Genomic DNA, 26,805 nt, shown 5'->3' with positions numbered 1-26,805 from the left:
CCGAAGAGGTCGCGGCCAGAGACAGACTCGAGCCTCTTCGGTCTTTTCCGCCGCGGGTCGCTCGCGTGGGTCATGCGGCTGCTCGCGCGGACTCTCCTCGCGGGGCAAGGGCTGCGCGCGGCCCCGCCTCCGGCCAGGAGCTGCCGCGGGGCCGCCGCCGGGGCCTGTCTGGGCTGGGGACGTGCCGCGCAGCCGCCGCGGCGCCCGCTGAGCTCCTGGCCTGGCCTGGAGACGCTGTTCGCCGCGCCCGGGCTGCGCCGCTTCCTGGAGGAGCAGGCGCGGGGCCGAGCCGGCCCCGAGCTGGGAGCGCGGATCCAGCGGCTGTGGGCCAAGGAGCAGGAGTTGCGGGACACGCAAGAGCTGGCACGAGGAGGTGAGAGACCCCCGCAGAGCGCGAATGGCCCCGCCCCCTCTTTCTGGCTCCGCCCACCCGCCCGTGGGATATCGCCCGCGCGGGCGCGCAACCCCAGGTGCTGGGACTGAGCTTGCTGTGTGTGCGCGCATGCGCAGTGTGTGTTTGTGTTTGTGTGTGTATGGGGGTGGGGGGGATGTGAGAAAACCTGGATCTATGCAGGAAATAGCCCGACTTGATTATGTAAAGAGTTGTCACTTTGGATGGGCTAGCACCAGCAGGAGAGTGAATTTGTGTGGGGGGGTGGAGGGTGAGAAAACCTGGATTTGTGCTGGAAATGGCCCACCTGTTGATCACTTTAGATAAGCTATTACCAGCAGGACAGTGGGGTGGGAGGAGGTATTGTTTCATATTCTCTGTGTATATATAAAGTCTGCTGCAGTTTCCACGGTGTGCATCTGATGAAGTGAGCTGTAGCTCACGAAAGCTCATGCTCAAATAAATTGGTTAGTCGCTAAGGTGCCACAAGCACTCCTTTTCTTTTAGCTCTGGGTTTGTCTACACGGGGAGTTAATTCCTGATTAAATCTGGAATTAAGAGTGCTCGGTGCTTTATTGCATTTTAGTTTAATGCAATTGAGATTAAGATGCTCCTGTTGCAGAATAAGAGCCTGCACACAAGGAGTTAATCAGCAATAGCTGTTCTGCTTTAAATTCACACTTTACCTTAAGCTGAAATAATTTCCCCAGTATCAGTGAGTGTTAATTGGGCTTGTGCCCCTGACGGTCCTGTCTAGGCTAGGATTTAAATCCCCTTGGGGATCTGGGCCATCGTTCCTGCAATTGTTTTTTTTTTTAAGTGAGAATCACAGGTTTCATTTTTGAAAAAAGTTTCCAGCCTTCAGGGATGGCAGAGAAAAAATTGCAAATGTGAACCCTAAAGGCTCTATAACCAGAAAAAAAATATTACTTTTAGAAAAACTCATGTTCTCGAAAAAAGAAAAGGAGTACTTGTGGCATCTTAGAGACTAACAAATTTATTTGAGCATAAGCTTTCGTTAGCTGCAGCTCACTTCATCGGATGCATTTAGTGGAAAATACAGTGGGGAGATTTATATACATAGAGAACATGAAACAATGGGTGTTACCATACACACTTAAGGTGAGCTATTACCGGTTGGAGAGCAGGGGGGAAGAACCTTTTGTAGTGATGATCAAGGTGGGCCATTTCCAGCAGTTGACAAGAACGTCGGGGGAGGGGAATAAACATGGGGAAATAGTTTCACTTTGTGTAATGACCCATCCACTCCCAGTCTCTATTCAAGCCTAAATTAATTGTATCCAGTTTGCAAATTAATTCCAATTCAGCAGTCTCTTGTTGGAGTCTGTTTTTGAAGTTTTTTTGGTGAAGAATTGCCACTTTTAGGTCTGTAATCGAGTGACCAAAGAGATTGAAGTGTTTTCCGACTGGTTTTTGAATGTTATAATTCTTGACGTCTGATTTGTGTCCATTTATTCTTTTACGTAGAGACTGTCCAGTTTGGCCAGTGTCCATGGCAGAGGGGCATTGCTGGCACATGATGGCATATATCACATTGGTAGATGTGCAGGTGAACGAGCCTCTGATAATGTGGCTGATGTGATTAGGCCCTATGATGGTGTCCCCTGAATAGATATGTGGACACAGTTGGCAACGGGCTGTGTTGCAAGGATAGGTTCCTGGGTTAGTGGTTCTATTGTGTGGTGTGGTTGCTGGTGAGTATTTGCTTCAGGTTGTGGGGGCTGTCTGTAAGCAAGGACTGGCCTGTCTCCCAAGATCTGTGAGAGTGATGGGTCCTCCTTCAGGATAGGTTGTAGATCCTTGATGATGTGTTGGAGAGGTTTTAGTTGGGGGCTGAAGGTGATGGCATTCTGTTATTTTCTTTGTTGGGCCTGTCCTGTAGTAGGTGACTTCCGGGTACTCTTCTGGCTCTGTCAATCTGTTTCTTCACTTCAGCAGGTGGGTATTGTAGTTGTAAAAATGCTTGATAGAGATCTTGTAGGTGTTTGTCTCTGTCTGAGGGGTTGGAGCAAATGCGGTTGTATCGTATAGCTTGGCTGTAGACAATGGGTCGTGTGGTGTGGTCTGGATGAAAGCTGGAGGCATGTAGGTAGGAATAGCGGTCAGTAGGTTTCCAGTATAGGGTGGTGTTTATGTGACCATCGCTTATTAGCACCATAGTGTCCAGGAAGTGGATCTCTTGTGTGGACTGGTGCAGGCTGAGGTTGATGGTGGGATGGAAATGGTTGAAATCATGGTGGAATTCCTCAAGGGCTTCTTTTCCATGGGTCCAGATGATGAAAATGTCATCAATGTAGCGCAATTAGAGTAGGGACATTAGGGGACGAGAGCTGAGGAAGCGTTGTTCTAAGTCAGCCATAAAAAAGTTAGCATAAGCATTCTTACAACTATAATGCCCACCTGCTGAAGTGAAGAAACAGATTGACAGAGCCAGAAGAGTACCCAGAAGTTGAGCTGTAGCTCACGAAAGCTTATGCTCAAATAAATTGGTTAGTCTCTAAGGTGCCACAAGTCCTCCTTTTTCTTTTTGCAAATACAGACTACCACGGCTGCTACTCTGAAACCTGTCATGTTTTTGAGGGGCCTGACTCATGATTTTTTAATATTTGCATGTTGGTAGTATTGAAGTTTTGTGTTAATATGTGTTAGCCAATGCATTCTAAAAACACTTATCTTATCCTAGTGTGCGCAGGCCCAAAATTAATATTTTCTAACATGGTATATTTTCCCCAGACCATAAAAGATCATAACTGTCACTTTGCAAATAGATGATGGACTAAAATTTGCTTGTATAAGCTCTTCATGGAACAATTACAAATGAAAAGAGTGAAATAGAAATAATTCTACCACCTCCACCTGGCAATCATTTGACTTTTTACTCATCAGCTATGTCTATGCTATGGGGACTATAGTGGCATAGTTCGGGCGCAATAGCTATGCCTGTATAATCTCACAGTGTGTAGACACAGCCTACAGTGATGGAACAGGTTTTTTCAGTTGCTGCAGAAACACTTCCTTCCCAAGCAACAATTGCTAGATCCACACAAGTATTCTTCCATCAACCTAGCTGTGTCTAGACGGGGGATTAGGTTGGCATAACGACAGTGCTCAGTTGTGTGGATATTTCACAGCCCTGAGCTCTGAAACTATGTAGAAATAAGTTTTAGTGTAGCTCAGGCCTTAGATTGTTTTGGTTGCATTAGTTATTTCACTGCAGTGAAGATATAGCCTTAGACCTCATTGTCACTAGGAAAAAGATGTATATTTACATGTTAAAATCCTAATGTAGACAAGCAGTTGTACTTTTAACACATTAGCTGATTGAGGGAAACCATAGTGGGGAGCCTACAGTTTACTTGACCAGCTAAGATTTTAAAACTAAAAATAACTTTGACTACACCAGGGTTTTAACACATATTAAATTAATTTGTTAAAAGCATACCTTCTTTCCTAGTGATGGTAAGGCCTTAAAGGGCTTTTGGATGTTCTAAGCTAACTTGACTAAGCTAACTTAATTCAAAACTTCACCTTTTTTTTTTCCCATTAAGATATGGCCCTATAATTTACAACAGGTAATAGAGAGATTTATTAATTTTATTAAGATAATGTTGAAGTAAAAAGAAAACGGTACAGAGTTTAGGCATAGAAGTTTCTGGTTATCAGGGAATAAGGTACAGATTATCAAGGGGTGCGAAATTCGGTTTAGGAGCGGGTGGCATAAGGAATACATAATCTGCAGTCTCCCTGATTTGGGGTAAAAGTTTAATGGGTCAAAGTACAGACATTGAGTTATGGGGGTGTGTTGTCCATTTAATGGCTATATTCAGGTGTGGAGTATAATGAGCGGATATGATGATGAGGATGGATCTAACCTCATTTGGTGGGTTTTAATGTTCAGTGAGTTTATGGTTCCAGTTCATATGGTCCAATGGAAAAAGTCTCTCAGTCCCTTTCCCATAGTTGATGCACGATGTCGTACCAGCTCACACCTCCTGGTACTGTCGGTGGCCGGTGATGTGTTCGATGTAGATGTCCTCGGACCATCGGATGGTGTCCGAGACCATGAGGCTATTACATTACCCATGCTGTCTCTCTAATAGCCTGGGACTGACACGGCTACTACGCTACATCTAATGGGAAATATTGAATTTAGTGAAGAGTGCCCAATCAAGGTTTTACACACTTCTCAAGCCTCTAACATGAGGCTTACATGGTGCTGAGAGCCTGTCTATAAATGCAGATCACCAGCTTTATTTAATGATCCTCCCTTTAAACATACTTGCAGGTCAATTTAGAATTGAGCGTGTGTGGGAAATAATGCAGCCCCAGTAACTGTACAGTGCACAGCATTTTCCTTCTAGATAGAGGAGGAAAAATGAGATACAGTACAGCTACTGTCTTAATCACAATAAAAAATCATGTAGTTTTGAGTCCACCCATCCTTATTTAGAGCATCGTCTGGTCTTTTGAGTATGCATGACAATTTATGCTTCTAACCTGTATTAGCATATATAGCAAATAGGCAAACACCACCTTCTGCACTCTTTACCAGTGTTCCCTCGGAGGATATTTTTATTTGCCTGAGGCTGGCAATGTAGCAGAGCATCTTTTCTATGTTGCTCTAGGCTTGTTGTGTCAAAAGTTTAATTCAGACTTAAATTCGGAAGCCAACAGAAGTTGCAGGGGAGTGAAAGGCTCTCAGCAAAGAGTAGCAGTGCAGCCCAAGCAATGAAGTGTAGAGAGCAGACTCATTGAAAGAGCTGCTCTATATCTACTAACTGAACTGGAGAGGGAAGGAGTGTGTGTGTGTGTGTGTAACGCACACCTGCTTAATCCATGCTGATACTGTTTCCTTATCCCTCACTGCATTCAAGCAACAGACACTTGAGGGTATATTTACACAGGTGTAATTGTAGCCCAGGCAGGCATACCCACACTAATCTACCTAGCATGGATAACAACAGTAATGAAGATGTGGTGACATGGACTTGATTGCAGGCTACTCACCTGAGTACAAGCCCACTAAGGACCCTGGCTACATACTTGAGCTAACCTACACTGAATGCCATGTCTTCACTACTATTGTTATCTATGCTAGCTGGATTAAAGCTAGTGTGGATATGCCTACCTGCACTCCAGTCACACCTTCATTTTCTGAGTAGACCGTACACAAAGAGCCTTCGCCTTTCAGTGGGGTCATAGTGTTTTCTTAAGAGATTGTCTTGGGTGTGGTGTTTTGTTGTATGTGAAATTATATTTGGTACTAAGGGCATGTCTACACTGACAAAGTTACAGCTCTGCTCAGAGAGCGCTGAAAGGAAACTGCTCTTGTGTTTTCACACCGTCAGCTGCCTGTGCAATAGTGTGTTCACACTTGCAACGGTATTTGGAGCAGTGCACTCTGGGCAGCTATCCCACAGAGCACCTCTTCTGCTGCTAAGACTTGTGGGAAGGCAGAGGCGGTTGCGGGGCATCCTGGGTCCTGTCCCAATGCGTCGTGATGCATTGCTTCGCATCCCAGAAATCCCTGAGCTTCTGTCCACCTTTGGCGCAATCTTTCAGTGGTTTCTGTACTGCGTGCCCTGCCTCTTCGGGCTGCAGGAATGGATCCTGAACTGCTCACCAGTATCCTGCTCGCTCTGACAACACGTCATGAGTGGCAGTGGAGTTATTCCTTAAACTACAAAGGCAAGAGGAGTGCGACATTGATCTCGCCACACGTAGAAGCTACGACACAAGATTGCTTGTGGCATTCACAGAGGTGCTGACCATGGTGGAATGCCGCTTTTGGGCTCGGGAAACAATCACTGAGTGGTGGGATCACATCGTCATGCACGTCTGGGATGACGAGCAGTGGCTGCAGAACTTTCGGATGAGGAAAGCCACATTCATGGGACTGTGTGATGAGCTCGCCCCAGTCCTGTGGTGCAAGGACATGAGAATGAGAACTGCCCTGCCATTGGAGAAGTGTGGGGCGATTGCACTGTGGAAGTTGGCTACTCCAGACTGCTACTGATCAGCCACTAACCAGTTTGGAGTCGGAAAGTCGACTGTTGGACTTGTGTTGATGGAAGTGTGCAGGGCCATTAATCGCATCCTGCTCCAAAAAACCATGACTCTGGGCAACGTGCGTGACATTGTGGACGGCTTTGCAGAAATGGGCTTCCTAATTGCGGAGAGGCGATAGTTAGCACGCATATTCCAATTCTGGCACCCGACCACCTTGCCACTGAGTACATTAATTGCAAGGGGTGTTTCTCAATGATTCTCCAGGCACTTATGGACCACCGTGGGCATTTCACAGACATTAAGGCAGGCTGGTCCAGAAAGGTGCATGACTCACGCATCTTTTGGGAACTCTGGCCTGTTCAAGAAGCTGCAAGCAGGGACTTTCTTCCTGGACCAGAAGATCATTGTAGGGGAAGTTGAAATGCCCATTGTGATCCTGGGAGACCCCACCTACCCCTTAATGCCGTGGCTTATGAAGCCATACATGGGGCCACGTGCTGTATGCCCCATAATATTTGTGAAGGGAAGGGTGAAAGCTTCACTCAGGGCTGAACCGTAGAGGCTCAGCACCTAGAGGCTAAGTTTGAACAGCTAGAGACCAGGGCTATTAGAAGGGCACAGCGCAGGGCCATAAGGATGAGGGATGCCTTGAGTCAGCAATTTGAAGCTGAAAGCCTCTAATATTTGTTGCTATGCTCGGGAGTGCAGCGTTTGTAATGCTAGGAGGTGATTTGGTGCACATGATGCAATAAAGGGGTTTAACATAATTGTATGTTGCTTTGCAGTGCTCTTTTTGCTTTCAATTGATAGAATAAAGATTGCTTTCAAATCAACACAATTCTTTTATTAAAAGACAACAATCAGAGGAGAGTCAAACAAAAAAATACATCCGCAGGGAGGGGGATGGGGGAAGGGAAGATCGCAGGGGGAGGAGGGGTCCCGGGATGCCTAAAGATTTGTATATGTCCAGGGATCATATCCAACCTTCTTCTTTGGAGTATAATGTGGGTACTGTACTTCAGCAGGGCCAAACTGCTGAGGGAATGGTGTTGAGTGCAGTGGGAGTCCATAGTGCCAGACTGTGAGGAGGGAGGAGTGGAATGCTGCGGGTAGAGACTGGAGCCAGGAGGTTGATAAGAATGTGTTGGGGGGGATGTGCATGGGAAAGAGGTTTTGCAACAGCAGCTGTAGGGGAGGGTGGGCACAGAGCTAAAGAGCTAGTATCACCTGGATCGTGTCTGCTTGGCACTCCATAACGTTTAAGAGCTGCTCCGTGGCTTCGTTCTCACGTGCTGTGTTCTCCTTTCGGTCCCTCTTCTTGCTGTCCCTCCACTCCTTCAATTCCTGTTTCTCGGCAGCGGAGTGCATCATAACCTCATGCAGAAAGTCCTCCTTAGTTCTTCTTGGCCACTTTCTAATTCTGCGCAGCCGTTCAGCCGCCGCTAACAAAGAGGGAGGCTAGGCTCCCAAGGTCATCTCTGTGAAGTTTAAACGCAACGTTTTACAGAAGCAGTATTCTTTGCAACACAGACAACACTGATTCAGTGCTTTAAAACACAGCCAGTACTCTCACACCTGTCACTAACTGGCTGATCCCAGGCAAGCACACATGAGCCACAAGACCCCCAAAATGGTGAGTAGCCGCAGGGGCAGGGTATATCACTCTTCCCGGACCCTGCTGTACAGTGGGGACATGGCTCTTGGCGAGAGCCAGCACTGTTGGGGGGCTGATAATCATTCCTGTCCCCACACTTTCCACAGGATGTGATCATTATGGAAGATATCTTGCTGCTGAGGGTGAGCAGGGAATCAGGGGAGGGTCTTCTCCAAGCCTATGGCTTCCGTCCTGGCCCCTATGCGGCTCACCTGTGTGCAGCAATGTATCCCCTCTTCCCCCCCATGATGGCACAGTGGTGTGGGAAAGTTACCGTTAATGGGGCAAGAAACAAAGCAACTCTGCCCAAGAACCTGCAGCAGTGCCAGCAGATTGCCCAGTATCTCCACAAGAGTTTCCTGGAGATCTCTGAGGGAGATGCCTGTGAAGTGAAGGAGTCAATCAACAGCCTGTTCCGCCACTCAGAGTAGGCATACAGTGGGAGACAAGTCTGCTTTCTGCCATCCTCCTGCCCCCAACAACTCGTTTCAGCAATTCCCAAAATCAAATCCACTTACCAGGGGCCTCCTCTCCTGTTTGCGCTTCGCCAGTCTCCGACAGCTGTGACTGGCTAGGCTCCTTCAGGGTAGAAAAGAGCTCATGGCTGCATGCATCTCTGGCCTCTGAGTCATCTTCTGCTTCTGGGTCCCCCGCCACATCCTCATCCAAGATTTCCTCCTTCTGGCTCAGTCCCGTCTCAACTGGCACGCGAGCCAGCGAAGTATTCACAGAGGCCTTCGCAGTGGAGGTGGGATCACTGCTGAGTTTCGTGTCCAGCTCTTTGTAGAACCGGCAGCTTGTGGGCGCAGCACTGAAGTGGCTGTTTGCTTCCCGCGCCTTGTAGTAGGCATTGCGCAGCTCCTTCACTTTGACCCTACATTGCAATGTGTCCCGGTCATGGACCCTTTCTGTCATGCATCGTGAAATCTCTCCGTCGGTATCATTCTTCCTACGGATGGAGAGCAACTGGGACTGGACAGCCTCCTCTCCCTAAATACTGATGAGGTCCAGTAGCTTGGCATTGCTCCAAGCGGGGGATCGCATGGTGCATGGAGCAGACATGGCCACCTGGAAAGATGCGCGGACACTACTGCACACATCACCAAGCAAACAGGAAGGGGACTTTCAAATTTCCAAAGGAATTTACAGGGTGCGGATGACGATTGGTCACCTGAGGGCAGGGCAGTAGAGTTCAAACCGATGACCAGAGAGGCGAGAACAGGCATTGTGGGACAGCTCCCGGAGGCCAATCGCAGCGCTGTAATCGCCATGGTGTCAACAGTGGCATTGCAGCGCTGTAGCCCCAGCGCAGAAAGCTGTACGCCTCTTGTCGGGGTGTGGTTTTTTGTTTTGTTTGTTTTAATTAAATCGCTACAACTGCACAGTTTCTGTGCACTAAGTGGCCTGGCAGTGTGTACACCTTGGGAGTTATAGCACAGAAAGCTGCTTTACTGGAGAGAAACTTGCCAATGTAGGCAATGCTTAAGTCTAGGTAACAACATCTTGCTGGCATAGCTGTGACCAGCCCAGCAATACTGGCAAAACCCTGTGTAGACATAGTTATATAAGCAAAAGAGTCCTTTTGCTGGAATAGCTTTTGTCATTTGGGAAGTTGTTTAACTATACCTGCAGAGACCTCCTTATGCCCGTATAAATTGCGTCTCCAATTGGGCCTCTGCTGATATAGCTATACCAATATAGCTGTATCGGCAAAGCCTTTCTAGTGTAGGCTGGTCCTAAAATAAGCTTGTGTACAAATATTGGTAGTATCTAAAATCAAGCATGGTCAGGAATTTTTCAGTGAAACACTATTCCAGTAAATTTTTTAATGATAGGTACACAATAGTTTTCAACTTTCAACATTAAATGTAATTTTTTTCAGCTATTCTACATCAAAAGTGTTTGATTTTACATTGAAAAGAAACTATTGTTTAGAACTCTATGCTTTGAAAACATTTTTATGAGGTGACTGGTAATGGGATATAAAGCCTTCAACTTCTGGGTTACCATTCGGAATCTAGTCAAGGTCAGAAGTGGCCAAGAGTTACTGCAATATGATGACCGGTTTGGCCTGTGTGCTAGCTAAATGTACGTAGTATTTTTAGTTCAGTATCCCGTGGACTGGTGTAAGCTTCACAAAAACTACCACCACATTGGCACCATTCTTGATAATTGCAGAAGAACGATAAAGGATTGAATGGGCATGACAAATATAACAGTCCCCTTCATTGCTAGAAGTGATAATTGCAGGTTGTTTAAAAGTCTGTCTGGGCTGGATTAATTTATTTTAAGAATTGCTTGTAATATTCAAGAAATGTCATCTGTGCTGAGGGGTGGGGTAGAGGTGAGAATGTTGTGATTCAGGCAAACCCTTAGGTAAATAGAGAATTTTAAGATTAACTCCTAGGGCTTGTCTACACTTACATTTTATAGCGCTCTAACTTGCTGGCTCAGGGGTGTGAAAAATCACCCCCCTGAGTGCAGCAAGTCTGAGCACTTTAAAGCGCTAGTGTAGACAGGCTATGCTCCCAGCACTTAGAGCTAATCCCCTCATGGAGGTGGATTACCAGGAGCGCTGGGAGAGCTCTCTTCTCTCCCGGTGCTTGCACACTACCACACTTGCACTTCAGAGGACTGCCGTGGGAGCGTTTTGAAGTTTCCAGTGTAGCCATGCCCCTAGTTAGTTTTCACGTTTCTTTCTGGATAGAATAAAGAGATATTGAATAGAGTGGATCTCCCCATATCTAATCTAGAAAATACTATTAAAAATAATTATTCAACTCTATCATGTATCATGGCAAATGTTAGGGTAACCCAATGTGCAGCAAAGCACGGGATGGACTAAGGTCTAAGGTAATCGCATATCATATTTTTCAACTTTTAATGACATGCAAAATATATTTTTATTCAGTAAGAAGTGTGGTTTATCATACAGCTATTGTGGAGGGAGGATTAATGAGATTGTGTAAATCATAGCTCTTGAGGATTAACACACTCCGATATTGCAGGTGAGAATGAAGATTTGCAGAAGCTTGCAGAAGAAGAAATAGTTTCCTGTCAGGAAGAGATAACTGAATTGAAGCGCCAGGTATAGTCCTTTGTAAAGTAACTGCATATGTCCGTCTACTATCCAAAGTTAAATGAGCACTAGCCAAATCCTGTCCTCATTTATAACCATACAACTTCATTCAAATTAGTTTTTCATTTTTTTATAGTTGATAGAATGAAATACCATCCCATGTTTGAAGTGAAGAACTGCAAAGTTGACATATTATAAAATCACAGAAATACAGGGCTGGGGAAGGGACCTTGAGAGGTAATCTAGTCCATCCCTCCATGGACCAAATATCCTTAGACCATTCCTGAAACCTGAAAAGCATTTATTTGTATTTATAGAGCAACTATGTGAGCACTTCTCAAGAATGTCAAACTATAAATGCTAATAAGGCTTCCTCCGTTCTCTGGCTGCAAGAGAAACAGTTAATTAGTTTTACTGCTTATATATGTGCCCAGGGCCTTTATCAACTGATAAGGGCAAATACACATAGGATCACTGTGAGAGTAGGCTATTGCTTTTACAAAAGACATTTGTAAACTATGTAACTAGTTCCCACTTGTTAGTTTGTATAGGCATCTGCATAGTAGTAACTTTCATCAAAATCATTCCCTCTGGAATGTGCATGATAACAAGTTAAAAAGTTATTGCTTTTTTCTAAATCTGATCTGTTAAAGAAAATTGATTAATTTTGCCACATGCTCATCCAGCACCAAAATGACAGTTGGTTTATATGCTTATTTTTTTGTAAACATACAAAAATGTATAGATTTACAGGAAGAATAGATAGGACAAAGATATTGATATAGAGAAACTTTACTCAGTACAAGCAAGCAGTAATGGGTGAAAACATTACAGGGAAGTGTTTGAAGCGAGCTTGGTCCAACGTGTAAAATTGTTTTATAAAGGCTATTAATGACGTATTTTCAGGTTTTAATTTCAGGGCATTTTTAATTTGTGACTCAATACAAATTCACATCTCTCCTGATTTAAAAGAAATGAAATAAAATAAAACAAAACAAAAATCCTCAACAGCTCCATGACACACTTTCGAACTTTTTCAGTCATAGAGCTACTTACTTGATAAGCTAGTACTGAGTTAAAAGAAGATCTGTTTAAAAAAGACTTTCCATTTCCAGATATTGGTCAGTGATTTCTGTAGTCTCCAGAAGCAGAGGCCTCTTCTGGCTGATGGAAATCTGCGCAAGGTTTTGTTGGTCATCTTGAAGGGAGCCTTTCACCATCACAAACACAAAAAAGCCTTTTCTCAACAAACGCACACTTGACTCCAGTTAGTCTTCAGGGAGGTAGTGTATTAACAAAAAGGGCATTAGGCTGGAAGTCAGGAGATTTGGGTTCTATTCCTAGGACTTCCATTGACCTGCTGTATGACTTTGGGCAGGTTATTTTGCCTATACAATGAGGATAATGATACTTACCTTCCTTGAAGTCTACCAAGAAATGCTAGTAAGTATTATATATTCATGTATTAATGGGAGTTGCCTGGGGAAAATTATAATACAAAAATGTAGGCTGAGCTTAAAAAGCTGAGTATGGAGAAAGAGCATTAAGCAAACTACCTACTTGGAGAATGTCAAGGAGCTACTGTAACAGACTGCAAAATAAAACGATTGCCAGCTTGCATGACATTTTCATACCATCTGAACATACTGAAATATTTCAAAAAGAAAAGGAGTACTTGTGGCACCTTAGAGACTAACCAATTTATTTGAGCATAAGCTTTTGTTAGCTACAGCTCACTTCATCCGATGAATGCCTCCGATGAAGTGAGCTGTAGCTCACGAAGGCTTATGCTCAAATAAATTGGTTAGTCTCTAAGGTGCCACAAGTACTCCTTTTCTTTTTGCGAATACAGACTAACACGGCTGTTACTCTGAAACCTGAAACATTTCAAGTATGCATTGAGATGTCAGGGGAAAAAAATCTTAGGGTATGTCTACACTGGCAAGTTTCTGTGCCACAAGTTATACCACTTTTATTAAAACGCTGGAATTAAACCGCTGTTGGGTGTCCACACGGTGCTCCTTGTGATACTGGAGCACATCCACATTAGCAGCTCTTGCAAAGGCAAAGACAACAGTGCATTGTGGTCGCTATCCCACTGTGCAACTGGCTGCAGGGTGCTTTGGGGAGGGTTTGCAATGCCTCATGGGGCAGGCACAGCGTCACATGATGCAGGTTTCCCAATCCCATTGTTCCATGGGCTTCCTACTACATTGCCAGCTGCTTTTCAGCTGAAGTGAGGGGGTAGCGGAGGAGAGTGAGTATGTGTGGGTGTATGGGGTGGTGGGGGAGAGACTGTGTTTTGGGGGACAGAGAATGTATCAGCATGCTGTCTTGTAAGTTCAGACAGCAGCAAGAAGCAACCAGTCCTGAGGCAGGAGAAGAGGGAAACCCCAACAGCAGCCCTTGCCTTCCTCCTTGGGCTCACACACACACCCCCTCTGTGTTCAACAGCAGGAGCATTCCACATTAATGGTTTGCTTTGTGTCCCAGAGCAGATCAGCACAGCACTCAAGGGCTGTCAGAAACAGTGCTTTGAAAGGGGAGGGGCGCGTGGCTCCAGGGCAGCCGAGTTCAAAACAATAAGCAGAGCGGTCACTTGAGGCATTATGGGACAGCTCTGGAGGCCAATTACAGGGCAGAAAGCAATCAAGCGTTCACACTGGCAATAGAGCGCTGGAGCCTCTGTGCAAATAGCCTTATGACTCTCATGGTGGTTTTTTGCAGTGCTGCAACTGAGGAGTTTCTGCGCACAAAGTGGCTTGGCAGTTTGTACATGTCTGCAGTTTGAGCGCAAAAAGCTCCTTGACTGGCAAGTTTCTGCGCAGTATGGACAAGCCCTTAAACAGGTAAAAAGGTGTGTTACTTTTTGTATTTACAGATAGTATTGCATTTGATTCCTTCAGAAGAAACAGACAAGAGTGATTTGGTCATGGAAGTAACTGCTGGCGTTGGTGGACAGGAAGCCATGCTGTTCACTGCAGAGATATTTGATACGTATCAACAATATGCTGCATATAAAAACTGGAGATTTGAAATACTGGAATATTTTCCGAGTGAAATAGGTTAGTAATTAATGCTCTAATAACTAGACTAGAAAAGTTGTATAGTTAAAAGAAATTTACTTATATGAGGGTTTTGTTGCTTGCCTACCTACAACTTCACTTCCAAATTTAAGTAAACAGAATCAGTGAAGCTGTTTTAATATATAAACAAGATTTTACTCAATTTTTACTGTGAGTATGAAATGGCATTTCTAATGTTTCACAAAGAATGAAGATCTATAGCTTCACACAATGTAGTTGGCGTAGCTTGAGAAAAATAAATATTAATTGATGTTACATGTTTGGGGTGAAGATATCTGCATAGTGGTACATTTATATATTCTCAAGTATATTTTTTTATTGATTTGGACACAGTTGTTTTATATAGCTGTTTAATATTCTTGTTTTTATAATACCTTCATTCTGTTGTATTCTGAATGTTTGTTCATTGCTCTGGGTGCTTTGACACAGAGAGGGGCACTATTTAATTAAAATTATGTTCAATGACTAAGCTGAAATATCTTGAAGTTATCTGAAATGTTGTCTTCTGCCAAATATTTTCTCATCCATTTTAAGTTTTTTGTTTCAGTAAAAATGTTCAATAAAACCTCACTAGTCTGCACCAAAAATGTGATATTTCTCAATATCACACACGTGCTCAATTGTAAATTCACCTGGACAGTAAGTTTAAAGGTTGAACCATTCCATAAACCTGATGATCTCCATATAACTCTTATGATAAAGGCTTAAATAGTGTGAAAGACCTTGACCTGGCACTCTTCACTGAAATGAATATTACGCTTTGGGAATTATAGGGACATATCTTAATGGGCAAACTTACAAGTACACATGTATTGGTTGTTGCATGCATTTGTACTTCTGAAAATATAGATCTGGTTCCTTTGTGAAACCCATCCTCTTGGTAAGCTAGACTGGTGGTCACTTTCTGACTATCATAAAATGATCCTTGTGACTCCATCTTAATGAAGATAGGATTTATTCATTTGTATCTTTTATTCAATCTAGTAAAGTTTAAATTGTGTAACAGGATTTTTTTTAAAAGCAGAAACATTCAAATATGTAAAACTGGTCTATGCTACAGTCTTCTTCAGTTCTTTTCTCATCAGCTGATCAATTTGGACTGCTAGTTGCTAATGACCATGATGAGCTCAAATTTTCTATTACTTCAGAATTTCCTTCTAGAGATGTTATTGTTAACTGGATTAATCAATTCCCCATGTGCTAATTCTTAAACATGCCAAGATTTATAGTTCAAGGACATCCATCAGGTAGACTAACTCTATCACAAGTAAACTGATTGTTATGGTCAAGCATACCCAGTTTGCCAGTAAATTAGCTTGCCAAGTCACAGTACAGATGGTATCAGGCGTTCCTGTGGGTGTGCCTTAGGTGTGGTGGTAGTACTTTGTTTCTTAATCAAGTTAATTAATGTCCATTCTTGTTTTTGTTTCTTTTATTTCCACTTGCTGTGGTAGCTTCTGATTAAATACAAATGGTTTACTAAATCAGATTAACTCCCTAAAACATTTCACAAAAGACATAAATGTAGGTTCACCAAATGGTAAACAAATAAGATGTTTGACCTGTATAGCTCGTACATCTATTTTGGAAACATAAAAACTTTTGGGACAAGGCATGGGAAATGTAGGGGAAAAGCTGAATCACTAGAATCCACTAGAAACTGACTTAATAATCACTAAAACCATAGCACTGTGCCCTTTCAAAGTATTTTTACTGTGATCATCAGCCAGCTTCCTCTTCAGCTAGCTATGTAGAAGAGATACTTTATTTAGCTTTTTAATTAGAATAAACGTGCTTAAGCATTAATATTATAGTAAGCCTAAATTCTGTGTAATTGAGCAAGAATCCCTGAATATACAGCAATAAATCTTTAGCTCAGTCTGATGATGGCCATATTTATACAATTGAAAGATTTCACAAGAATTGTTAGCATGGAGAGCATATGTTAAACTTTCAGATTTCTTTGGCAGCCATTCTTATTTAACAGACATATCCAAATTGTATCTTGGATAGCTGTATTTATTAGTGTTAAGTGGTGGATTTAATGTATAGCATTAACATAATAAACTGATACATGCTGACAAATCACTTAAGCTATAAAGTTTGTTTAATTATGCATTGAGGTAACAAAGTGATACACTTACAAATTCATATAAAACCCTATTTTATTGGCAAGTATGGGCAACATTTTTAAAAAATCACCAGGATAGGTCAAATGGCTTTGTAAGGGAGCAGGGAGGGAAATGATAAGGTTGGCATACAGACTTTTTAAAAAAAAATTGGGATCCCTACAGACTGACTTAATGGAATCAAAACTTATTTCTTTTTTGTGAGAAAATGTTAATAGAATATTAAGAGTCTGCAGAGAACAGCAATATTTGCAAAACCTTTAATTTCAGTTGTCAAACACCAGTCCCACAGTGTGGATCCGGCCTGCTAGATGTATTTTTGGTGGCCTAGATTGCATAGTCAGATTTCTACACTGTTTTGGCTTTCATTTTAGAAAGCTTCTATCTAGCCCTTGAAGAGACAACCTAAGGTATACTGACAGGTTTCAGAGTAGCAGCCGTGTTAGTCTGTATTCGCAAAAAGAAAAGGAGTACTTGTGGCACCTTAGAGACTAACAAATTTATTTGAGCATAAGCTTTCGTGAGCTACAGCTCACTTCATTGGATGCATTCAGTAGAAAATACAGTAGAAAATACAGTGGGGAGATTTATATACATAGAGAACATGAAACAATGGGTGTTACCATACACACTGTAAGGAGAGTGATCACTTAAGGTGAGCTATTACCAGCAGGAGAGTGGGGGGAGGAGGGGGGAACCTTTTGTAGTGATAATCAAGGTGGGCCATTTCCAGCAGTTGACAAGAACATCTGAGGAACAGTTGGGGGGATGGGGGGGAGGGAATAAGCATGGGGAAATTGTTTACTTTGTGTAATGACCCATCCACACCCAGTCTCTATTCAAGCCTAAGTTAATTGTATCCAGTTTGCAAATTAATTCCAATTCAGCAGTCTCTCCTTGGATGTGCACGGGCTGAAATTGTGGAAAAGCAGCATCACTTGCCCCATAACCTCAGCCGTGCAGAACACAATGCCATCCACAGCCTCAGAAACAACTCTGACATCATAATCAAAAAGGCTGACAGAGGAGGTGCTGTCGTCATCATGAATAGGTCAGAATATGAACAAGAGGCTGCTAGGAAGCTCTCCAACACCAATTTATACAAGCCATTACCCTCTGATCCCACTGAGGGTTACCAAAAGAAACTACACCAGTTGCTCAAGAAACTCCCTGAAAAAGCACAAGAACAAATCCACACAGACACACCCCTGGAACCCCGACCTGGGGTATTCTATCTGCTACCCAAGATCCATAAACCTGGAAATCTTGGACGCCCCATCATCTCGGGCATTGGTACCCTGACAGCAGGATTGTCTGGCTATGCAGACTCCCTCCTCAGGCCCTATGCTACCAGTACTCCCAGCTATCTTGGAGACGCCACTGACTTCCTGAGGAAACTACAATCCATAGGTGATCTTCCTGAAAACACCATCCTGGCCACTATGGATGTAGAAGCCCCCTACATCAACATTCCACACGAAGATGGACTACAAGCCATCAGGAACGGTATCCCCAATAATGTCACAGCAAACCTGGTGGCTGAACTTTGTGACTTTGTCCTCACCCATAACTATTTCACATTTGGGGACAATGTATACCTTCAAATCAGTGGCACTGCTATGGGTACCCGCATGGCCCCACAGTATGTCAACATTTCTTTGGCTGACTCAGAACAACGCTTCCTCAGCTCTTGTCCCATAATACCCCTACTCTACTTCGCTACATTGATGATATCTTCATCATCTGGACCCATGGAAAAGAAGCCCTTGAGGAATTCCACCATGATTTCAACCATTTCCATCCCACCATCAACCTCAGCCTGCACCAGTCCACACAAGAGATCCACTTCCTGGACACTATGGTGCTAATAAGCGATGGTCACATAAACACCACCTTATACTGGAAACCTACTGACTGCTGTTCCTACCTGCATGCCTCCAGCTTTCATCCAGACCACACCACACGACCCATTATCTACAGCCAAGTTCTACGATACAACCGCATTTGCTCCAACCCCTCAGACAGAGACAAACACCTACAAGATCTCTATCAAGCGTTCTTACAACTACAGTACCCAGCTGCTGAAGTGAAGAAACAGATTGACAGAGCCAGAAGAGTACCCAGAAGTCACCTACTACAGGACAGGCCCAGCAAAGAAAATAACAGAATGCCACTACCTATCACCTTCAGCCCCCAACTAAAACCTCTCCAACACATCATAAAGGATCTACAACCTATCCTGAAGGATGACCCATCACTCTCACAGATCTTGGGAGACAGCCCCCCAACCTGAAGCAAATACTCGCCAGCAACCACACACCAGAACCACTAACCCAGGAACCTATCCTTGCAACAAAGCCCGATGCCAACTGTGTCCACATATCTATTCAGGGGACACCATCATAGGAGCTAATCACATCAGCCACACTATCAGAGGCTCGTTCACCTGCACATCTACCAATGTGATTTTTGCCATCATGTGCCAGCAATGCCCCTCTGCCATGGACATTGGCCAAACTGGACAGTCTCTACGTAAAAGAATAAATGGACACAAATCAGACGTCAAGAATTATAACGTTCAAAAATCAGTCGGAGAACACTTCAATCTCTTTGGTCACTTGATTACAGACCTAAGAGTGGCAATTCTTCACCAAAAAAACCTTCAAAAACAGACTCCAACAAGAGACTGCTGAATTGGAATTAATTTGCAAACTGGATACAGTTTAACTTAGGCTTGAATAGAGACTGGGAGTGGATGGGTCATTACACAAAGTAAAACTATTTCCCCATGTTTATTCCCCCCCCCCCCCCCCCCAAGCTGTTCCTCAGATGTTCTTGTCAACTGCTGGAAATGACCCACCTTTATTATGACTATAAAAGGTTCCCTCCACTCCCTCCCACCCCCCCTTGCTGGTAATAGCTCACCTTAAGTGATCACTCTCCTTACAGTGTGTATGGTAACACCCATTGTTTCATGTTCTCTATGTATATAAATCTCCCCACTGTATTTTCTACTGAATGCATCCAATGAAGTGAGCTGTAGCTCACGAAAGCTTATGCTCAAATAAATTTGTTAGTCTCTAAGGTGCCACAAGTACTCCCTTTCTTCTAACGTATACTGTTGCAGGAGTGGCTTTTAGTGATCTGAACCTTCCCACTCCTATTAATCTCTTTGGGTTTAACTCCAAATTCAAGGTGTGATACTTTGTCAGCATTAACTATTTCATTGCTGATAATTTTAGTGACTGGAAAGGGGTGGTTGGGAATTGAGGATTTTTCCTCCCTCTCAGCAGGAAAGGGAATGCAGAGAAAGAAGAAAGGAAGAGAAATACAAAAACAGGGAAGAGGGGAAAGGGACTAAAGGTGGGTGGGAAAGAGACACAGAACAAAAATAGTCGTGGTCCTAAAGTTGAGCAGATTTTTCCATTGAGTGATGCTGAATATGGCAAGATACTAACAAATAATAAGTAAGTTTGTTACTATACAGAGACCGTATTCTGCTCATGATCTTTGTGTAAACTTCTCATTGACATCAGTGGGAGTTCCATGAATGGAGGGAGCTACGTAGGTGTAAATATATATCATGGCCCATAGACATAATTTAAAATGGCATTTGGCCTCCTCCACAGAATGAATTTGACACGTCTCCCTTTAACAAACAACCTGCAGGGAATTTCTGTTCTTGGAGGTTTTTTGCATCATTGGGTATTAAACCTGACTAAAGATATTAGTTAAAATATTTTTCCTTGTTAACTGCTTGTTTAAAAAAAAAAAAAAATAGAAGATAATTCCTATGGAAATTTCCTGGTGGAACACTTAGCCAAGAAGGGACACTGCCTGCCTCTTCATTGTGTAATCAGCAATCTTGATTTTCCCCAACACCAAAAGCTACATGAGAAAACATATAGAAAGCAAGAGTGCTGCAGAATGTTGAGGAATGGAACACAGGTTGGCTGGTGAGGAGGTACTTGATAATTAAGTAAAGCCTGATTCAGACTACACATAAGTTACCCGATAAATTATTCCTAACTTTTTCCCAACAACAAGTGTCAGTATCATCTAAATAAAATGTTTCAAATTGTAATAGGATAGTTATAGTAAGACTGTTTTCTCTTTGTCTTTAAGGTGGCCTGAGACATGCAGCTGCCAGTATAGCAGGTCTTGAAGCATACAAGCACATGAAGTTTGAAGGAGGAGTGCATCGTGTTCAGCGAGTGCCAAAGACAGAAAAGCAAGGCCGTGTTCACACCAGTACAATGACTATCGCAATATTACCCCAACCCATGGAGGTAAGATGTATTTAAATATAACTAATCGTCCCATGAACAACCCCCATTACCTGCCGTCTTGAAGACATGTAAAATCTTTCCTTTTTCAATCTTTTGACCGCTCCCTGAAAAACCCCAAGTCATGTTGCATCTAATGATCATATTTATGTCCGGAGAGGCTAGAGAGCATGGGCACACTTAAGTGTGTGTGTTCGTGGATTTCTTCACATTCCTGCCTCACAATGTTTTCCCACCAACAAACTGTTGTGAGTTCAATAGGATTTTCTCTTACATAGCTTGTAGAGAATTACTTTGTATGGAGTAAGATCTCTTTAGCTTCTATATTTTATTTACACAGAGTGTTTCCTAAGCTTGAAAAATGTTCCATTCAAAAACAACGTTTTAGAACCAAAGTCTATTACAATTTCAGAGGAATGCTTTAGTGTATGGAAAGTGGGAATACAAATTGGTCACAGGAGGTTTTTGTGTGGGGGGGAAAAATGTCTCGGGAATCCCTCATCCAAATATTGGCTCTTCCTAGCTGGACTTCACCAGAGGCATGTCAAAGGGGGACTTGTATCCCCGACACAGTGACAAAAGAACTGGGACCAAAAAATGTGGAATTTAGAGATTTTGTTTACATATGCATTATCTATAAATTCCATATTTTTCTCCCCCTAAAAAGATTTGCTGAGAATTTTGTTCTCATCAGGGATTTGCTAAGCTAACACCCTTGAACTAGCTGAGAATTAAAGCTTTGTATTGATCTTTGCCTCAGAGGAGCTTGCACTGCAGTCTGATCAACAGGACTGTATTGTGCTTTCTGTAACTGTTAGGTTGTTTCATTGCACTCCTCATCAACTTGAAATGGTTTTGATCTCCTACTGAAATATACTGTTTAAAAAAATATCCAAATGTTTGTATTAAAAATAACTAACTCATTTGTATAGAAAGGAGAAACAAAGATGTGTGTGGGTTTTTTTTGTTTTGTTTTGTTTTTTTTTGTTCTATCTTCCCTATCACAGATCAATCTGATAATTAATCCCAAAGATTTACAAATTGAAACTAAGCGAGCCAGTGGAGCTGGGGGCCAGCATGTAAATACAACTGACAGCGCTGTACGGATAGTTCATATTCCAACAGGTACCTAAATCTTAATAAAGGATCTACAATGTGAAACTATTGGCATAACTAAAATGCAGATATCTTATCAGGTTGAAAGGTCAAAAAGCTAAATAATTCCACTTCTTCTTCAATCGCTTTGTAAGAACAATTTTCAGTACTGGGAGACAAAAATTCATGTAATTTAATATTGTAAAATCCTTATGGGATAAGGGTTTTGGAAAGGGTTAGTGAAATAACTATTCATTTCTACAAACTTTATAAAATTACATCCAAATTTAGATCTCAGTGGACAGTTCTACACATCACAAAACCACTATCCCTCTTGGCAAACATGGTGGCTTCTGCTTCATGGGTCCAGTACTAAATTATTAGTGTTGGAACTGAAGATTGAGGTGCACTGGGATTCATGTCTGTTTTCAGGGGGTAGCCTATAATCCTCTTGATTACAATTTATCGCTTTCCATGTTTGTTAAATTTCACATATAAAGAGAAGTACTGCTTAAAAGCAGGTCAGACTATTAGGACAATGATTTGCTTGAGCGTGGAAGTACTTGAGTGTGGAAGTACTCTGTACTTGGAGTTTTGCCTCTTCTTAGTTAGCAATGATAATTTTATCACACAAATCAATTTGTTACTTTTGATACAACTCTAGATTATTCTGAAACCTTGAAGACAAAGTTCCATTCTCAAATGTTTTCATAGCTCATTAATATAAAATGTCTTGTCAACCACTTCTTCCCCCATTCACAGTTTTGCAGACCACCTCCTTTTACAATCCAGTTCATTAAACCATCTCCCTTTTTATTCACAATAACATCCTTTAGACAACTACAGCAGTTGCGTAGATGGAAGATTTATATTTTTAGTTTTTTAATGCAATTTAGCAGCTGAAAAAAGGACGAGAGGCAGTAGCAGACAGATCTTCAGGAGCCAGCTTGAGACCCACTGAACAATTGTGTTTGGTGGTTCTCCCCTTTCCTCCACAGCATCTGGAGAACAGAGTATCTCTTTTTCTACTTAGCATTACAATGTTAGCTCTTTGAAGCAGGCAGTGTCTTTCTCAATTTAACATGGTTCTTATTGCTGTGGGGCCCCGCTCCTAATTGAAGTGTATTGATGCTACCTGAATGCAGGTAACTGCAACTCCTCCACCTGTCTCCTTTATCCCATTCTCAGCCTTTGACTTTCATCTGTCTTCTGACTCCTTCCTCACAGCATACAAGCATACTCTCGTTTCTTCATCCTCAAAAATTAAAAAAAAAAAAAAAAAAAAACCCTTAAATGCCACCCACTTCCAAATGCCATACAATCTTCTTTCTACTCACTTCTGAGCTCTTTCAGTGTGCCATCTACAACAGCTGCCTTGACTTCCCCTCATCCAGCTTCCTTTTGGACCCCTTCTTATTTAGCTTCCACTCTTCACCTCCACCAAAACTGCTGTCACCAACATTTCCGACATATCATCAGAGCCAAATTCCAGAATCTCTGTTATCTCTTTCTGCAGCCTCAGTATTGCTGATCACTCCAGTGTTCAACACCTTGTTTTCCCTTGGTTCTTATAGCCGTGAAAGGTCCAGATTCTCCTCAGACCTCTCAGATATCTCTTTCAAAGGCTCCATTCTTCTCTCATTATGTTGGCATCCCCTTTTATTTGAGCTCGCTCTATTCTCCCATTGCCATTAGTTTTGCAACATCAGAGTCATCTCTTATGCCTCCTTCTCCCAACATATCCAGAATGTTACCACTTATTTTACAAAGATGAGCACTATTACTCGGTTCTGATTACTAAAATACTTGTCCCATCTAGCAGTGGGCATTTTAGATCTTCTTGAGCCTCCCTTCATCTTCCACTGAACCATGGAATGCTCACATAGGAAGCCAAGTCCCCGCAGAGCACTAAATATCCCAGCTCCCTTGGGAACCAGGGCAGCAGCAGCCCATCTTTATAATCACGGTTTTCTTAATGATAGACAGACACTCCAAGATGTTGGACTTCAGCAACCAATTACATTTGTTGCTATATGAGCTTATGAACTGTTCTCTGATCTGCCTACTATGCCATGCTTCATCTCTTGACCTTTTTCCTATACCATTTTGTTTCTTCTTTCCTCTTGTGCCTGTCTCCATCACACCCCCTCCTTTTATGTTCCTGTTCTCCCACTTCCGTTATTCCTGTTGTATCCGCTCCATTCACACTCCCTTATGGTTACAGAGGGAAAAAAAGTTTTTAAACTATATAAACAATCAGTATTAAAAACACAACCTTATAGAGCCAGCAAGATATATAAACAAATCCTAGAAATTTATATGAAATTGCTTTGTAACCCCTGTATTCCCATCAGTTTATTTATCTTCCCGGTATTCATTACTCACACTTCTTGCTCTTTGGGGTGGTGACCATATTTTTTTTATAGCGGAAGAGTTTAGCGAATGTTTGTGTGGTGCTATAATAATAATTGTCCACACCCTGATTCTCCCACATTGATTGATTACTGCAGCCTCTTCTTCTCTGGCTTCCCTAATTCCTAAATTTCTTTAATCAAGATCTTGCAAAACATAGATGCTAAGATTATCTTCCACACCTGTGAATCAGATCACATCACTCATCTCTTCTTCCACAGACTCCCTGTAGCGTATCATATTCAATTATAAATGTGTATGTGGTAAAGGACCTGTGCAATTCAACCCAGAATTTCAGGCTAAACTTTTACTATGGATACAATTTTGTATGGTAAAATTAAGCAAAATTCACAGGACTGTCTTGGTACAAAAAGGAAAAAATCAGGGTATGGTTACAGCGGGAATGAAGCCTAAGCTGGAGTGGGGCTGAATCTGAAGCCGAAGAAGTCATGGAACTCTGTTAAAATCACAGAATCCGTGACCTCCGTGATTAAATCGCATCCTTAACTATTACAGATTTTGGATTTTATTTTTTTGCCTCCCTTAACGTGGTAAAGAAGGTAGTAGCTTGTTTTTACTTTTAACATAAAAATAATCTCCATTGAAGATGGAATCACAACAATATTTTTGTACGTATTCTTATTAAACATTAAATCTGATTATATTTTTGCTGTAATCAGGTGTAGTGTCTGAATGTCAACAAGAGAGATCTCAAATCAGAAATAAAGAGAAGGCTATGCAAATGCTTCGTGCTAAACTATACAGCATCAAACTAGAAGAAGAGACAAGAAAGAGATACAATGCCAGAAAGATTCAGGTAGGATTTACTTTGCAAACGAATAGCTCTATGCGTATGGGACTGCTGAGAGCAAGTTACATTTTAACTTTCTTTTTAATCTAATTTTAATTGCGATATATTAAAGTTAAATGCAGTGCACAAATGTCTTATTCCAGGGGTTCTCAAACTTCATTGCACAGCGACCCCCTTCTGACAACAAAAATTAAGTGACACCAGGAGGGTGGACTGAAACTTGAGCTCAGCTGCCCCGGGTAGCAGGGCCAAAGCCCAAGCCCCACCATCTCGCCTGTAACCTGAGCCCCCCCACCCAGGACTGAAGCCTTTGGGCTTTGGCTTTAGTCCCGGATGGTGGAGCTCGGGCTTTGGCCCCGGCCATAACAAGTCTAAGCCAGCCCTGGTGACCGCATTAAAATGGGGTCCCAACCCACTGTTTGAGAATCGCTGTCTTATTCCATTAAATTGCAGTGCATAAGGCTTGGGTAGGGCTTGGTGGCACAGGTATTTTTCACCCTGGCTAGTAATCTTACACATTGAGCTAGCTGTCATACACAGGGATTGAAAAAAACTTATCTACATGCATGTAATGTCAATAGCAGCATGATCACGCATTCTGCACTTTTGACTACTTATCTAGTTCCATCAGGACATAGTACTATCCACATTAAGTCTCTGAATAGCTTTCAAACCGCTGACTTTGTTTTTTAAATTAACCTGTCTGAAAAATATCTCAGGTACATGATGGACAATATTCAGTCCTGGGTCAGTGACAGGGTAAAGGGCTGATGTCTGATAATCTATCGCAATTAGAAACTATGTACCATTAGAAAGGAAAGACTTATGGCTTTGCAGTAGGATAGAGCACACATTTCTAAACCTGATAATTTATTAAATATTTGACCTTTTAAGTGTGAAATGACATACACAAAACATGTATTCTGGTTCAGTGTCAAACTTTGTATTCTAGCTATATTTCATACACAGTGCTATACAAGATCTAGAGACCTAATGAGACAAGTGAAACAAAACAACTGCTGAGTACAGTAACCAGAATACTAGAGACAATACTAGTTTTTAATTCACATATACATTTATTATCCAGTGATAGCTACTTTAGCACTTCATATAGGTTTGTAATAACTAAAAGAACACTACAGTTCTTCATATATATATATATATGATCTAAGAACTCTAGGAACTTGTTATTCTTAGCCATAGCTGTAGTGAACAGGTCTGTAGGTTAGTACTATTACTAAATCTCTGTCATGAATATTGTGTATTTCTAGTCGGAAGTAAAAAACTGATGTTCAAATGCTTAACCAGTATATTATTCTATGCTTAAAAAGAATACCATGATAATAAACTGATTCTTCTTATGTGATAGATTGGGACCAAAGGAAGATCTGAGAAGATCAGAACATACAACTTTCCACAGAATCGTGTTACTGACCACAGGATAAACAGAACTGTGCATCATATTGAAAGTTTTATGTTAGGGGAAGAACTGTTAGATGAAATGATAACATCTCTGATGGAATGTGCTGATTATGAAACTTTAATGGAAATTATTTCAGAAAATGTAAAAACAAATCTGACCTGAACTTTGTTCTTTGCTAAGACCTGTAATGACAGATATGGCTACCCTGGCACAAATTAGCTGCATGACTGTTTGCTGGAGCATCACACAGGAGGTGTAAACTGCATTTCAGATCATCAAAAAGAACTAATTTATCTCCTCATGACTGCTAAACAGTTTTTTTTCCTACTTGCTGGAGTAGAAGACTGTTGACTTTTGTATGAGATGACTACAGTGTAGAAAATCTAAAGTAAATATGATTGAGTTTGAA

The 26,805-nt window shown here is 42.2% G+C and overlaps 1 protein-coding gene across 1 annotated transcript; it reads left to right on the top strand.

Annotated features, from left to right (window-relative positions):
* MTRF1L (mitochondrial translation release factor 1 like) lies at positions 1-26,805 on the top strand. Its single transcript, XM_048844205.2, has 7 exons — positions 1-373; positions 11,084-11,163; positions 14,036-14,219; positions 20,495-20,658; positions 21,663-21,780; positions 24,843-24,979; positions 26,343-26,805. Exons 1-7 carry the CDS (start codon positions 73-75, stop codon positions 26,556-26,558), a joined length of 1,200 nt encoding a protein of 399 aa, XP_048700162.2. The 5' UTR covers positions 1-72; the 3' UTR covers positions 26,559-26,805.

The sequence above is a fragment of the Caretta caretta genome, chromosome 3, assembly GCF_965140235.1.
Source record: "Caretta caretta isolate rCarCar2 chromosome 3, rCarCar1.hap1, whole genome shotgun sequence".
Lineage (NCBI taxonomy): Eukaryota > Metazoa > Chordata > Testudines > Cheloniidae > Caretta > Caretta caretta.
The sequence above is the reverse complement of the archived record's forward strand: the minus strand, read 5'-3'. Positions and strand labels throughout refer to the sequence as shown.

Coding starts and splice junctions, on each gene's coding strand:
- MTRF1L (XM_048844205.2), top strand. CDS start 73: ATGCGGCTGCTCGCGCGGACTCTCCTCGCGGGGCAAGGGCTGCGCGCG. Junction 11,164..14,035: donor TAACTGAATTGAAGCGCCAG/GTATAGTCCTTT, acceptor TTGTATTTACAG/ATAGTATTGCATTTGATTCC. Junction 14,220..20,494: donor ATATTTTCCGAGTGAAATAG/GTTAGTAATTAA, acceptor TTTGTCTTTAAG/GTGGCCTGAGACATGCAGCT.